The sequence below is a fragment of the Mesoplodon densirostris genome, chromosome 15 (genome assembly GCF_025265405.1).
Source record: "Mesoplodon densirostris isolate mMesDen1 chromosome 15, mMesDen1 primary haplotype, whole genome shotgun sequence".
Classification (NCBI taxonomy): Eukaryota; Metazoa; Chordata; class Mammalia; order Artiodactyla; family Ziphiidae; genus Mesoplodon; species Mesoplodon densirostris.
Genome location: NC_082675.1, coordinates 47,659,253 through 47,673,944, shown reverse-complemented (window position 1 = coordinate 47,673,944; position 14,692 = coordinate 47,659,253). Strand labels below are relative to the sequence as shown.

At 37.8% G+C, this 14,692-nt stretch overlaps 1 protein-coding gene across 1 annotated transcript in view; it reads right to left on the bottom strand.

The window, feature by feature from the left end:
• RNF138 (ring finger protein 138) overlaps positions 1 to 14,692 on the bottom strand; it is a 40,914-nt gene that overhangs the window by 10,422 nt on the left and 15,800 nt on the right. Inside the window, exons 3-4 of the mRNA XM_060118729.1 lie at positions 10,565 to 10,730; positions 8,499 to 8,614 (exon numbers count right to left, since the gene is read on the bottom strand). Coding sequence (XP_059974712.1) covers positions 8,499 to 8,614; positions 10,565 to 10,730 — 282 coding nt within the window. The remainder of the gene's footprint in view (positions 1 to 8,498; positions 8,615 to 10,564; positions 10,731 to 14,692) is intronic.

Below are 14,692 nucleotides of genomic sequence, written 5' to 3'. Positions count from 1 at the left end.
TTACAGTGAAGTTCCTCAAAAAAAATAAAAAGTAGAACTACCATTTGATCCAGCAATCCCACTTCTGAGTATTTATCAAAAAGAACTGGAATCAGAATCTTGAAGAAACAGCACTCCCAAGTTCACTGCAGCGCTATTCACAATAGCCAAGGTATAGAAACAATCTTGTGAATAAATAAAGAAAAAAGGATATGAATGGATAAAGAAAATGCGGCATATACATGCAATGGAATATTATTTAATTTTAAAAGAAAAGAAAGTCCTGCAACTGTGACAACATAAATAAACCTTGAGGCTATTATGCTAAGTTAAACAAGCCAGTCACAGGACAAATACTGCATGATTCCACGTATATGAGGTATCTAAAATACTCAAACTCAAAGAAGCCAAGAATAGAATGGTGGCTAACAGGAGCTACAGGATGGGGATATAGAGTTTCTAATCAACATGTACAAATTTCAGTTATGCAAGGTAAGTTCTAGAGATCTGCTGTACAACACTGCCTATACTGTATATAACAATACTATACTATACACTTAAAAATCTGTTAAGAGGGCTTCCCTGGTGGCGCAGTGGTTGAGAGTTCGCCTGCCGATGCAGGGGATACGGGTTCGTGCCCCGGTCCGGGAGGATCCCACATGCCACAGAACGGCTGGGCCCGTGAGCCATGGCCACTGGGCCTGCGCGTCCGGAGCCTGTGCTCCGCAACGGGAGAGGCCACAACAGTGAGAGGCCCGCCTACCGCCAAAAAAAAAAAAAAAAAAAAAATCTGTTAAGAGAGTAGACCTCATGTAAAATATTCTTATCACAATAAAAAAAGGGGTGAGAAAAAAACCCAAAAAACCTATGCATGACTATGCCATTTTATGCTAAATTAAATTGTGGTATTACCTAAGGCAGTTTTCAAAATACTAGAGTACCTCATTTCCAGTCTTTAAAATGCGAAGAAAAATCTCAAGTTCTATGCTTACACGCTTCAAAAAACAGCAAAAAAAAATTTTTTTTAATTCTCTGGAAAAAATGTAAATATATTTGTATTGCATGTAATAAAGAATTATTATCCAGAACATATCATGAATGCCTATAAATAAGGAAAAGGACATTTTATCTAATACTTGTACCAGATTCCTTAATAGTTACTTAGCTACTGAAAATGTTCAACACCTTGGAGAGAAATCTGTTAGAAACATAAGATTGTTTGCAAATTTCATTCTTTCAGTCTTTGTGAAGAGTTGTATTTGGACTAAACTGTTATAGGTTTACTGACATCCAGTTATTAATGTTTACAAAGAGTTAAGATTAGTTGGAAAAGCCTGCAAACAGACCAAATAATTTCCAAGGAAGATAAAAGAGAAATGTGTGCTGGTATCTAATGATTACATGCATCCTCCCTCTCTCCTTTCTAGTAGCTAAGGAAAACAGAAAGATACAGTCCTCCATGTTAAAAGCAGAATTTTATGTTATGAACTAGAAATGGCGTTAGTAAAATAACTAGCACTCCTAATTATTATAAGAAACTACCCCATACGAATGCAATAATTTTGTTAAACATTCACCAACACTTATTACTTTATGGTAAATAGTTTTACCCTGACTGATCTGACTGAAACTTGTGTTGGTTTATTTTGGATGACTCGACTGGAAGTTATCCTGCTTACACAGATGGAAAGGCAGATTATGTCTGTTTTATCCGTCCCTGCATATTCAATAACATGTAGTGTGCCCAGTAGTTCAGAAGGTACAATAAATGTATGCTGAATTGATGAAATGATCTAAGGTTTATTTTGAATTTTCTTTAAACTATGTTAGTTTCTTCTTTTGAGGACCTATGGGCAAAGCACTTCAGTATAATCTCTTTTATTATCAGGAAAAGCTGTCTTTCTCATTAAGAACTATTTGGTTTACAATATCATAGACTTATTTTTTTAATAAAACCTTTATTTTTTTATTTTATTTATTTTTTATACAGCAGGTTCTTATTAGTCATCCATTTTATACAAATCAGTGTACATGTGTCAATCCCAATCACCCAATTCATCACACCACCACCACCACCACCACCACCACCCTGCCACTTTCAGCCCTTGGTGTGGATACATTTGTTCTCTACATCTGTGTCTCAATTTCTGTGATATCAGTGACGTTGGTCTGTAATTTTCTTTCTTTGTAGTATCTTTGTCTGGTTTTGGTATCAGGGTGATGGTGGTCTCATACAATGAGTTTGGGAGTGTTCCTTCCTCTGCAATTTTTTGGAAGAGTTTGAGAAGGATGAGTGTTAGCTCTTCTCTAAATGTTTGATAGAATTCACCTGTGAAGCCATCTGGTCCTGAACTTTTGTTTGTTGGAAGATTTTTAATCACAGTTTCAATTTCGTTACTTGTGATTGGTCTGTTCATATTTTCTATTTCATCCTGGTTCAGTCTTGGAAGGTTATACCTCTCAAAGAATTTGTCCATTTCTTCCAGGTTGTCCATTTTATTGGCATAGAGTTGCTTGTAGTAGTCTCTTAGGATGCTTTGTATTTCTGCGGTGTCTGTTGTAACTTCTCCTTTTCCATTTCTAATTTTATTGAGTCCCCTCCCTCTTTTTCTTGATGAGTCTGGCTAATGGTTTATCGATTTTGTTTATCTTCTCAAAGAACCAGCTTTTAGTTTTATTGATCTTTGCTACTGTTTTCTTTGTTTCTATTTCATTTATTTCTGCTCTGATCTTTATGATTTCTTTCCTTCTGCTAACTTTAGGTTTTGTTTGTTCTTCTTTCTCTAGTTCCTTTAGGTGTAAGGTTAGATTGTTTGAGATTTTTCTTGTTTCTTGAGGTAGGCCTGTATAGCTATAAACTTCCCTCTTAGAACTGCTTTTACTGCATCCCATAGGTTTTGGATCGTCATGTTTTCACTGTCATTTGTCTCTAGGTATTTTTTTATTTCTTTAGTGATCTCTTGGTTATTTAGTAACGTATTGTTTAGCCTCCACGTGTTTTGTGTTTTTTACATTTTTTCCCTGTAATTCATTTCTAATCTCACCGCGTTGTCGGAAAAGATGCTTGATATGATTTCAATCTTCTTAAATTTACTGAGACTTGATTTGTGACCCAAGATGTGATCTATCCTGCAGAATGTTCCATGTGCACTTGAGAAGAAAGTGTAATCTGCTATTTTTGTATGGAATGTCCAATAAATATCAATTAAATCTATCTGGTCGATTGTGTCCTTTAAAGCTTGTGTTTCCTTATTAATTTTCATTTTGGATGATCTGTCCATTGGTGTAAGTGACGTGTTAAAGTCCCCCACTATTATTGTCTTACTGTCAATTTCCTCTTTTAGAGCTGTTAGCAGTTCCCTTATGTATTGAGGTGCTCCTATGTTGGGTGCAAATATAATTGTTATACCTTCCTCTTGGATTGATCCCTTGATCGTTATGTAGTGTCCTTCCTTGTCTCTTGTAACATTATTTTAAAGTCTATTTTATCTGATATGAGTATTGCTACTCCGGCTTTCTTTTGATTTCCCTTTGCATGGAATATCTTTTTCCATCCCCTCACTCTCAGTCTGCATGTGTCCCTAGGTCTGAAGTGGGTCTCTTGAAGACAGCATATATATGGGTCTTTTGTATCCATTCAGCAAGCCCGTGTCTTTTGGTTGGAGCATTTAATCCATTCACATTTAAGGTAATTATCAATCTGTATGTTCCTATGACCATTTTTCTCAATTGTTTTGGGCTTGTTTTTGTAGGTCCTTTTCTTCTCTTGTGTTTCCCACTTACAGAAGTTCCTTTAGCATTTGTTGTAGAGCTGGTTTGGTGGTGCTGAATTCTCTTAGCTTTTGCTTGTCTGTAAAGCTTCTGATTTCTCCATTGGATCTGAATGAGATCCTTGCAGGGTAGAGTAATCTTGGTTGTAGGTTCTTCCCTTTCATCACTTTAAGTATATCATGCCACTCCCTTCTGGCTTGTAGAGTTTCTGTTGAGAAATCAGCTGTTAACCTTATGGGAGTTCCCTTGTATGTTATTTGTCATTTTTCCCTTACTGCTTTCAATAATTTTTCTTTGTCTTTAATTTTTGCCAATTTGATTACTATGTGTCTCGGCGTGTTTCTCCTTGGGTTTATCCTGTATGAGACTCTATGCGCTTCCTGGTCTTGGGTGGCTATTTCCTTTCCCATGTTAGGGAAGTTTGTGACTATAATCTCTTCAAATGTTTTCTCAGGTCCTTTCTCTCTTCTCCTTCTGGGACTCCTATAATGCGAATGTTGTTGCGTTTAATGTTGTCCCAGAGGTCTCTTAGGCTGTCTTCATTTCTTTTCATTCTTTTTTCTCTATTCTGTTCTGCAGCAGTGAATTCCACCATTCTGTCCTCCAGGTCACTTATCTGTTCTTCTGCCTCAGTTATTCTGCTATTGATTCCTTCCAGTGTATTTTTCATTTCAGTTATTGTACTGTTCATCTCTGTTTATTCTTTAATTCTTCTAGATCTTTGTTAAACATTTCTTTCATCTTCTCAATCTTTGCCTCAATTGTTTTTCTGAGGTCCTGGATCATCTTCACTATCATTATTCTGAATTCTTTTTCTGGAAGATTGCCTATCTCCACTTCATTTAGTTGTTTTTCTGGGGTTTTATCTTGTTCCTTCATCTGGTACATAGCCCTCTGCCTTTTCATCTTGTCTATCTTTCTGTGAATGTCTACAATATCATAGACACTATTAATAACATAGTGGATGTTTTCTTCTTTGTACTACTTGGAAGCTGTGAAGCACAGTGTACAGAGTATTACAATATGTTCGGCTACTAATTGAAATCCTATGGGCTGGGTATATTTTTTGCCCCTCTAGATCGTCTCTCCTCCATTTTTCACCATGCTCTTTGTACTGAAAAACTAACCTGCATTAACAGGTTCCCTTCTCTGCTTCCCAAATGGGTTCAGTCCAGCAGGAGATTTGGAGGAAGAAACAAGAGGAAGGTTAGGATACCTATTTCCCAGACTCCTTCCCAGCAAAACTGCCTTGACTGGTTGCATCCCTCTCCAACTGCCCTCTCCACATAGCTTTCTTTCTCCAATTCTGGTGTCTACTTTCTCCCCTCCCCTGCTTTCAGCAGACCCAGAGTACATGACTATTCCTTGTGACTTCCTATACCCTGCTTACATAGTGCACCCAATACTCTACTCCTTAAAAACAGTCCCTGCACACACAAAAAATATAAAATTAAAGATTAAAAAATAGTCCTTCACTAAATTCCCCTCAAATTATCTAATTTGAGTATAATTATCTGTTTCCTCCCAGGACCCTGACTATACATTCTGGCTTCTTATATTTCCTACCATTTTTTAAAAAATCTTTTCCTTCCTTCAACAATTTCCTTACTAGAAATTCATATACAAACTGAATTTTTCCACTGCAACTAGAATCTTGCATAGGATATAATAAACATGAATAAGACTAGGAAGCCCATTCTACTAGATAAAAAAACAGACAAGTAAACAAGAAAGACTTCAGAGTATCTAACACTTGGTCTAAGTCTTCAAAGAGAAGAAAAAGTCCAATGGCTGGCAAAGTGTGGGTTAGAATGGTGGGGAAAGTATGGAGGGAAGGGAGTGATGGTGATGATGATGATAATTAAAAACTAACGTTTAGGAAATTCCCTGGCGGTCCAGCGGTTAGGACTCCGTGCTTTCACTGCCGAGGGCACGGGTTCAGTCCCTGGTCAGGCAACTAAGATTCCGCAAGATGCACTGCACAGCCGAAAGAAAGAAAACCAACAAAGCAAGCAAAAAACCCCCAAACATTCACCAAGTAAGGTACTATTCAATATGTTTTACTTGTATTAACCTACTTATTGACTCCCACCAATGAGGTGTTTAATAGTATCACCACTACCTTTTTAAACAGATGAGAAAACTGAGGTACAGTTTCTTGCCAAAGTCATACAATTAGTAAATGACAGGGCCTCCCTGGTGGCGCAAGTGGTTGAGAGTACGCCTGCCGATGCAGGGGATACGGGTTCGTGCCCCGGTCTGGGAGGATCCCATATGCCGCGGAGCGGCTGGGCCCGTGAGCCATGGCCGCTGAGCCTGCGCGTCCGGAGCCTGTGCTCCGCAACGGGGGAGGCCACAACAGTGAGAGGCCCGTATACCGCAAAAAAAAAAAAAAAATTAGTAAATGACAGAGCCTGGTACCCAGGCAGTCTGGCTCCAAGCCTTCATGTTTAATGACTAAGTTATACTGCTTCTCAAGGATGGCCAGGATACAGTGGGAATAATTCAACATGGCTAAGGCATATTATGCAATATGGGTAGCCAAGAAAGACAAAGGCTAAACGGAAAGGTAAGTGCCAGATCAGAAAGGGCTTTAGAATAGGGATTTTGTCTTATTAAGCTAGTTGTTGAATTAGATCATGGAACCCCTTGAGAATCTTGACATTCTCTCTCCAGAAAAATGCACACATAGTACACACAAAAAATTGGCAGTTTAAGCAGTTCACAGAGCCCTTACTGGCCCGTGGAACCCAGGAGGAGAAACACAGCTATGGGGCCACAGGAAGTCACTGACAAGGTACAGAAGGGAAGATACAAAGACAAGGAGAAAGAGGTCAGAGTTGCACTTCTAAAATATCACTTTGGCAATCGTATACAGGACAGATTAAAGGAGGACCACCAACTAAAAGAATACTGAAACAGTTCAAGTGAGAGATGATGGGGACTTGAGCTATGGAAGTGACAACAGGGGCAGAAGAAATGCACAGATGAGGAATACTGCTATTAGAAATCAATAGTACCTATGACCAATTAGATCTAGGGGTAAGAGGGAAGAAGGCATGTCTCATGAGAAGAAAACTGAGTCATTTAACAAGCAGTGACTGCGCAAATCATATATACTAGGAACTTTGCTAAGAACTAGAGACACATTGTTGAACAAGACAAACACCATCCCTGCACTTAAGAATAATCTACTGGGTTAATAACAAATTGTTGAGTAATTTCAATACAGCGGAAGTACAGAAATAAAAAAACCAAAAGGGATGAACCTAAGGGGATTTTTTTAAAAATCACAAAATAAGAGTGACCAATTTCATCCAATGACACTGAGTCAAGTAAAACGAGAACCTAAAAGAGCAGGAAATCAGAAAATTACTAAAGACCTTTACCAGAACAGTTTCAACTAAGGAGATGAGAAGAAGCCTTACTACAGTATGAGTGCTTCTAAGAGTGGTTAAATTACTGAAAATTAGCAACATGTGAAATGAAATGCTACTAAAATAAAATCTTAAAGACTCTGCTTAACATATCGCCTCCTGGGAGCCTTTCTATAATGCTGCCAATACTGCCTTTCTTTACAGAATGGTGTGTGCTTGCTACTGAGTTTTTAAAAATTAAGCACTTCATTGTTTAGAGATACATGCGTGGGTAGTATTATTATAAAGAAAAGCAAAAGAATGAACAACCCAAAAAAGAGGACAGTGGTTACCTCTGGGCGTATGGGGTTCAAATTGGCATGGGCTCACAAGGAGACTCTAAGGTCCTGAAAGGGGCTTCCGTGGTGGCACAGTGGTTGAGAATCCGCCTGACAATGCAGGGGACATGGGTTCGATCCCTGGTCTGGGAAGATTCCATAGGCTGCAGAGCAACTAAGTCTGTGCACCACAACTACTGAGCCTGTGTGCCACAACTACTGAGCCCGCGTGCTGCAGCTACTAAAGCCCACACGCCTAGAGCCCGTGCTCCACAATGAGAGAAGCCACCGCAATGAGAAGCTGGCGCACTGCAACAAAGAGTAGCCCCCACTCCCGGTAACTGGAGAAAGCCTGCGTGCAGCAACGAAGATCCAACACAGCCAAAAATAAATAAATAAATAAATAAAATTTATTTACAAAAAATAAGGTCCTGAAAAATGTTATAATTTTTGACCTGGCTTAGTGGGCAACTGGGTATTTGTTTTGTCACTATTTTTTAAACCACACATGTGCATTCTGGCCATTCTTATGCATAAAATACATTTCATAAAAATGTTTAATGTACATAAACCTGAGACAATAAGATACAAATCAAGCCAAAACCTAGCTTTAAAAGAACTGAGACTAAAATAGAACTACAAATCTAATCGTACCAAATCTCACTTTTACATGACATTTTATCAAAATAAAAATTACAAACAATTCTATTCTTAGAGAGTAAAAGGATTCTAGTTTGCAAATACATTACTGAAACGGATTTTCTCTAGCTTTCAAGTAATTTCAGTTGTGAAAGAAAATACATTCAATTCACAGATCTACTTTTTATTCAGACATGTAAAGTTTCTTAGAATGATTTTTTACATAAGCTTAAGTCTAGCATAAAGTCAATCTCCCAGATGTCATTTTACATGCGTCAAACAAACTTATGAGGACAAAGGCAATTTACTTTAAAAACACAAACACCCCCCCACACACAAAAACACTTTATATAGTCTCTGCAAAATTTCCATTTTAACTATAAAAATAAAAACTATAAGAATAAATATTGCTTACCTGTTCCCTACTGAATCTTGAGAGATCTGAAAGTTTGGAATGACAGAAGAAACACCATATTCATCTTGGTACTTCTTACAAGATTTGTAATGATGTCTCATGCGATAGAATTTAATCTGTAAATTATTGATTAAATGTAATGTGACTTTCAAAAGAACAAATATAACATGATTCCATTTATATAAGGTAGAACAGAATTCAGACATAAAGTAGAATACAGGTTATTAGAGGGGTCGGGGCAGGGGAACAGCAAGTTACAATTTAACAGGTACAGAGTTTTTGTTTGGGATGATGAAAAAATTCTGGAAATAGCGGTGATTGTTATACAATGTTATGAATGTACGTAATACCACTGTATTGTACACTTAAAAATGGTACGCTTTCTACCTTACCATCCATAATACTGCACTCTAATTGTTCATTTGATGCCTCATACAGATTGTGTGTATGTATATACATATCATGTTTTCTTACCAAATGGACATTTATTGTATTAAAAAAGTTTACCACAATCTTTCACTTATAAAAAAAATAAAATAAAACTAAAAAAAGGTACGTTTTACGTAATGGATATTTTACCATAATAAAAAATTCAAAAAAAAAATTAATATAATGTGACTTTTAATATAAAAAGGAACTCATAAGACTTGAGATATTGCCAACAAGAAGGAAAAAAACAAGGCAGAAATAGATAACTAAATACTCTATTTAAACAAGAGGTCTTGGGCTTCCCTGGTGGCGCAGTGGTTGGGAGTCCACCTGCCAATGCAGGGGACACGGGTTCGTGCCCCGGTCCGGGAAGATCCCACATGCCGCAGAGTGGCTGGGCCCGTGAGCCATGGTCGCTGAGCCCGCGCGTCCGGAGCCTGTGCTCCGCAACGGAGAGGCCACAACAGTGAGAGGCCCGCGTACCGCAATAAATAAATAAATAAATAAACAAGAGGTCTTTTTTTTTAAGTAAATGACTTAATTCTTAAGTAGGAGCTGAAAATAAGCAGTAAGTCTCTGTCCATTAGATGCAGAGACAATGGAGATGAGTCCAACTGTCTGTAAACTCACCATAAAAATTAACAAATAATTTTACACCTGAAAAAAAAATACCACTAATAGACAAAAAATAATATTAGAAGTATTAAGAGGTTGCCTCATAGCACTGGGCATCTTTTTATTTCTTTAACTACTGCAACCTGGCAGAGTTAGAAAGTGCTTTAAAAAACTAAGTTCCCAAGTTAACACTTCGAACATTTTTCAGTTTCTCTCTGAGGAGCAGAGCCAGAAATCTCTCAAGTGTATTTTCCAGCTTCACTTCATTGCCCTGTCAGTTAACACTTCCCTCAAAGAGATGGAAAAGCAGATATGTCTTGTGTGAATGCATGAAACAGCAACTGGTTTTTTTGCTCACTGACTTTATTAGCTGTTTGAAAAAGTGGTTGTGATAAATCCATAATAAACGAATATACTCAAAGCCTAACTACCTCTCACCATTTCAATCCCTTTCCAAACGACAGAATAAAATCCAGAATGGAGAATTAATGCCAGTTATTTGCCAATACCTGATTTTTCACACCTGTTCCTCAAAAAGCAAAGTCTTCTGCCAAGTATTTTGTGATTTCTTAGATAAATACATAAACATCCAAGTACAGCGGGCAGCTAGAGAGTTCCCCCTTGACTACATAAATCCATTTGGCCCGTTTCTACCTGCAAAATTGCAATAATGATACTACCACCAGAAAAACTATTCAAGGACTGAATCTGTACCAGAATGGGGCTTCAGTGAGTTAAATGCCAGTTTGTTCGTTCAGTTCATTTAGCAGGTAATTGACGAGTGATTAGTTTGAAAAAAATGCCACGCTAAAAATTACGGCAAATTCAGAGACTGTCTTTCAGTCTCTGTTCTCAGTAAGTTTATAATCTAGTAAGATCTATAGCCACAGCTTTTCTGGCCTTTTCTACCCAATTCCCAACCTAAATAATTTCTCTTCAAAACAGTACCCACCAAGACAAGTCAAACAGAAATTTCAGAGCAGAAACTTGACTTTCAAAGAACTATGTCACATTTACTCTACCTGTTTTGCACAGCATCTGCAGCTACCAGAAAATCTCCTCATGATATTTTCAAGGTCTAAGGCCCGTTCAGGACATGCTCTCTCTCTTCTAGTCACATTTCCACGACACAGGGGACAATGTATTCCACTTTCTCTCATTGCAGTCAGGAAACATTTTCTACAGAAACTAAACCAAACATTTGTGACACGTTAACTACAGAAAAAAGTACTCTTTTCACTTTGATGATTAAACACAGCAGTTATGGGTATGTAATCATGCTAGGCTATTTGTATGTACATAAATCTAGAATTTTTAAAAACTGTACATGAATTTCTCAGTGTAAGACTAATGTCTGGACTAGATGGGAATACTAAAGAAACTACTTTTAACATAATACAGGAAAAATAAATATTATATAACATTATCAGGGGAAGCATGGTACAAAGGAATGACTGGATCTTATCCTGTGTTGTTTAGCAGCTGATTGATTAACCACAATGGATCTCCATTTCCTCCCCTTACAAAATGAGAGAATGGACCACACATCAACTTTGTCTCAAACTGATGTACTTCAAGATGTTGTTCTATAAGATATGAATAGGTCTCCTACAGAAAGTGATTTTGGAAATTCAAGGATTATTCAAAGTTATTAAGGTTTCTCTGCTAAGGAAACCAAGTGTTGCCCAAACTTCTGTGGTCAGGATATATGAAAATTCCCACAACAGTGTGCAATGGAACATAATTTGAGAAATACTTAAGAACATAATTTGAGAAATACTTAAGAATCCTGGGCTTCCCTGGTGGCATAGTGGTTGAGAGTCCGCCTGCCGATGCAGGGGACACGGGTTCGTGCCCCGGTCTGGGAAGATCCCACATGCCACGGAGCGGCTGGGCCTGTGAGCCATGGCTGCTGAGCCTGCGCGTCTGGAGCCTGTGCTCCGCAACGGGAGAGGCCACAACAGTGAGAGGCCCTTGTATCGCAAAAAAAAAACACTCAAGACTAACTGGAACACCAGTCTAGATCATGATACGGTCTACATTAAGGCAGGAGTAGGAAGGAGGGACAGAGGATCTCTATTTTAGAGACATAGTTCTCAATGTCTATGATTGTGTATGAAGGGGGGCATCCTAGGTTAAAAAATAAAATATAATTTTTTGACAATTACTTGTGAGAGAATGAGAAAGAAAAGCATTTCTAATTTAGAAGACTCAGTAAAAGGTGACTGTATTAACCAAATTGAGAAATACTGGAAGAGTTGGTTTGACAGAAAAACGCAAGTTTAAAGTACCTACAGGGCTTCCCTGGTGGCGCAGTGGTTAAGAATCCGCCTACCAATGCAGGGGACACAGGTTCAAGCCCTGGTCCGGGAAGATCCCACATGCCGAGGAGCAGCTAGGCCCATGTGCCACAACTACTGAAGCCCGCGCGCCTGGAGCCTGTGCTCCGCAACGGGAGAGGCCGCCGCAATGAGAAGGTTGCGCACCGCAACAAGGAGTGGCCCCCACTCACCACAACTAGGGAAAGCCCAAGCGCAGCAACGATGACCCAACCCAGCCATCAATCAATCAATCAATCAATGTATTAAAAAAATAAAGTACCTACAAAAAGCTCAATGCGTGTTATCCAGTAAACAAGTGGAAAATGGATCTGAAAATTGGGGGGAAGAATATGGAGAGCAGATAAGGTAAGAAGAACACTAAAGAAACAATCTAGAAAGATATAAACATTAAAGGAAGGTTCAAAGAAACAGAAGAACCAAGAGTAAGTAATGTTATAGAAGCCAAGTCTAATAAACTACCAAAGAGAAAACAGTAATTAAAGAGATAAAGGTAAAACTATCACCAAACTATTAAGCTAAACTTTCCTCTTTAAATAAAAACTTAAACTGTCAACAAAGTTCACACCAACAAAATTCATTACACAGAGATAACCATGCATAAAATTGATAGAGCTTGAGTGAACGAAATGAAGCAGGTTAGTAACTATTAGCAGGTAAATTAGTCAATATGCTGGCTAATTTAACAATTACAAGTAAAATATAAACACAGAGTATTAAAAGATTTTTTGAAACCTGGGTGTACAAACATAAGCTGTATTTAGAGGGAGTGGATAAAATAAACCAAAATTTCAAAGCCCACTTATTCAATACCTAAAATAGTATATGATAACACTACATACCCACCAGAATGACCAAAATGAAAAAGGTGGAAAATACCAAGTGTTGAGGAGGATGTGAAACCAACCTAAACTTGCATTCAATGCTATAAAAGTGTAAACTGATACAACCATTTTGAAAATTAATACAACCATTTGGCAGTAGCTAATTAATTCCACTCCAAAGTATATACCCAACTGACGTGCATACCTCATCAGAAGAAATTTCCTAGAAAGTTCATTGCCACACTATTTGTAATAGCCAAAAGCTGAAAACCATACAAATGTCCATCAACAGAAAAATGCATAAACAATGACAGCATATTCGCAAAATTAAAACTATAGTATACCGTAATAAGAATGAATTTGGATGTATAATGTTGAGCTTTGGAAACCAAATGCAAAAGACTATAAGCTGCATGATTCTATTTTTATAAAGATCAAAGAGCAGGTAAAACTATATTGTTAAAAGTCAAAATAGTGGTGTCCTGGAAGAAGTGGGATACACTCCTTGGAGAAGTGAGGAATTTCTGAAATGCAGGTAATGGAGTTCTGGAGTTCTATTGCTTGATATGGCTGTTGAACATATAGGTGTGCTCAGTCTGAAAAACATTCACTGAGCTGACTTTTATGATGGGGCACTTTTCTGTTATGAATACTACACTTAATTTTTTTCAATTAGGAGTAAAAACAAGGGTAAATATGTTTAAACTGTTATAAAAATAGCTAAATTAATCTTCTAACTGGGCTTAAAAACAAACCAAAAAAAAAAAAATCGCTAGAAAATTTCCAGAGCTAAAAAAATACGTCTGCAAAATAAGAAACAATCAAATGACCAGTACAATGAATTTCTGAAAGATCTTCAACTGGATCACTAGAAAATCTTAAATAATTATTTTTTTCAACTTCTAATAGCTTCCAGAGAGGGAATAAAAAAAAGATCGCGTACTAAGGTAAGAGAATCAGATTAGCATCAAACTCATCAGCAATAACAAACAGATGACAAAACAATAGAATGATATGTTCAAAGTTCTGAGGGAAAGTGACTTATAACCTAAAATTTCATCTTCTGGATACTAAACTATTTGCTTTTTGAACCCTAGGCATTTCTGATAATGCAATAAATACTGAGAAACGACGCATTCTGCAAAACTGCACACTAAAACTTACAGGGCTTGTGGGGAAAAAATGGTTGGGTAAACTAACTACCTGTAGAACACTGTCACCAGAGGACTAACAAAAACCCAAACAGGGCTTCCCTGGTTGGCACAGTGGTTGAGAGTCCGCCTGCCGATGCAGGGGACACGGGTTCGTGCCCCGGGTCTGGGAAGATCCCACATGCCGCGGAGCGGCTGGGCCCGTGAGCCATGGCCGCTGAGCCTGCGCGTCTGGAGCCTGTGCTCTGCAGTGGGAGAGGCCACAACAGTAAGAGGCCCGCGTACAGCAAAAAAAAAAAAAAAAAAAAAAAACCAAACAATCCTAATAAAAATACTAACACATTTTAAAAGACATTTAAGTTCTTAATAAACATTTTACTCTAAAGCTTAAAAAAAAGAGGTGAGGGGTTAGAAAGGAGTGATTAAAGCTGATAAATTCCAGAGAGATCTCAGGGCCAAACCCAACCAAGAAAAAAATGCAGGTTGTGCGTTTCGTACAGTAGTGTACAATTCTGTGGCTTGTTATATTCAACTGAGTTTTAGTGTACTTCTCTTCAGCAAATGTAACCATTTGCTAATGGCTCAAAACATCAATGTGCAGGGGAAAAAAACACATATAAACCAATCCGTTCTGATATAATCTCGTATGACAGAATGTTATCACTGTTGAGTCTGTTATCACTCGTCTCTAACCTTGTTTGTGGTCTTTTGATATGGAAAATTTTTAATTTTTAATATAGTCTAAATTCATCTCCTTTTCCTAAAATTACGGTTTGTGCTCCTAGTCTTAAGCCTTCCCCTTCTCAAGATCAGGGATATTTCCCTACATTGCCTTC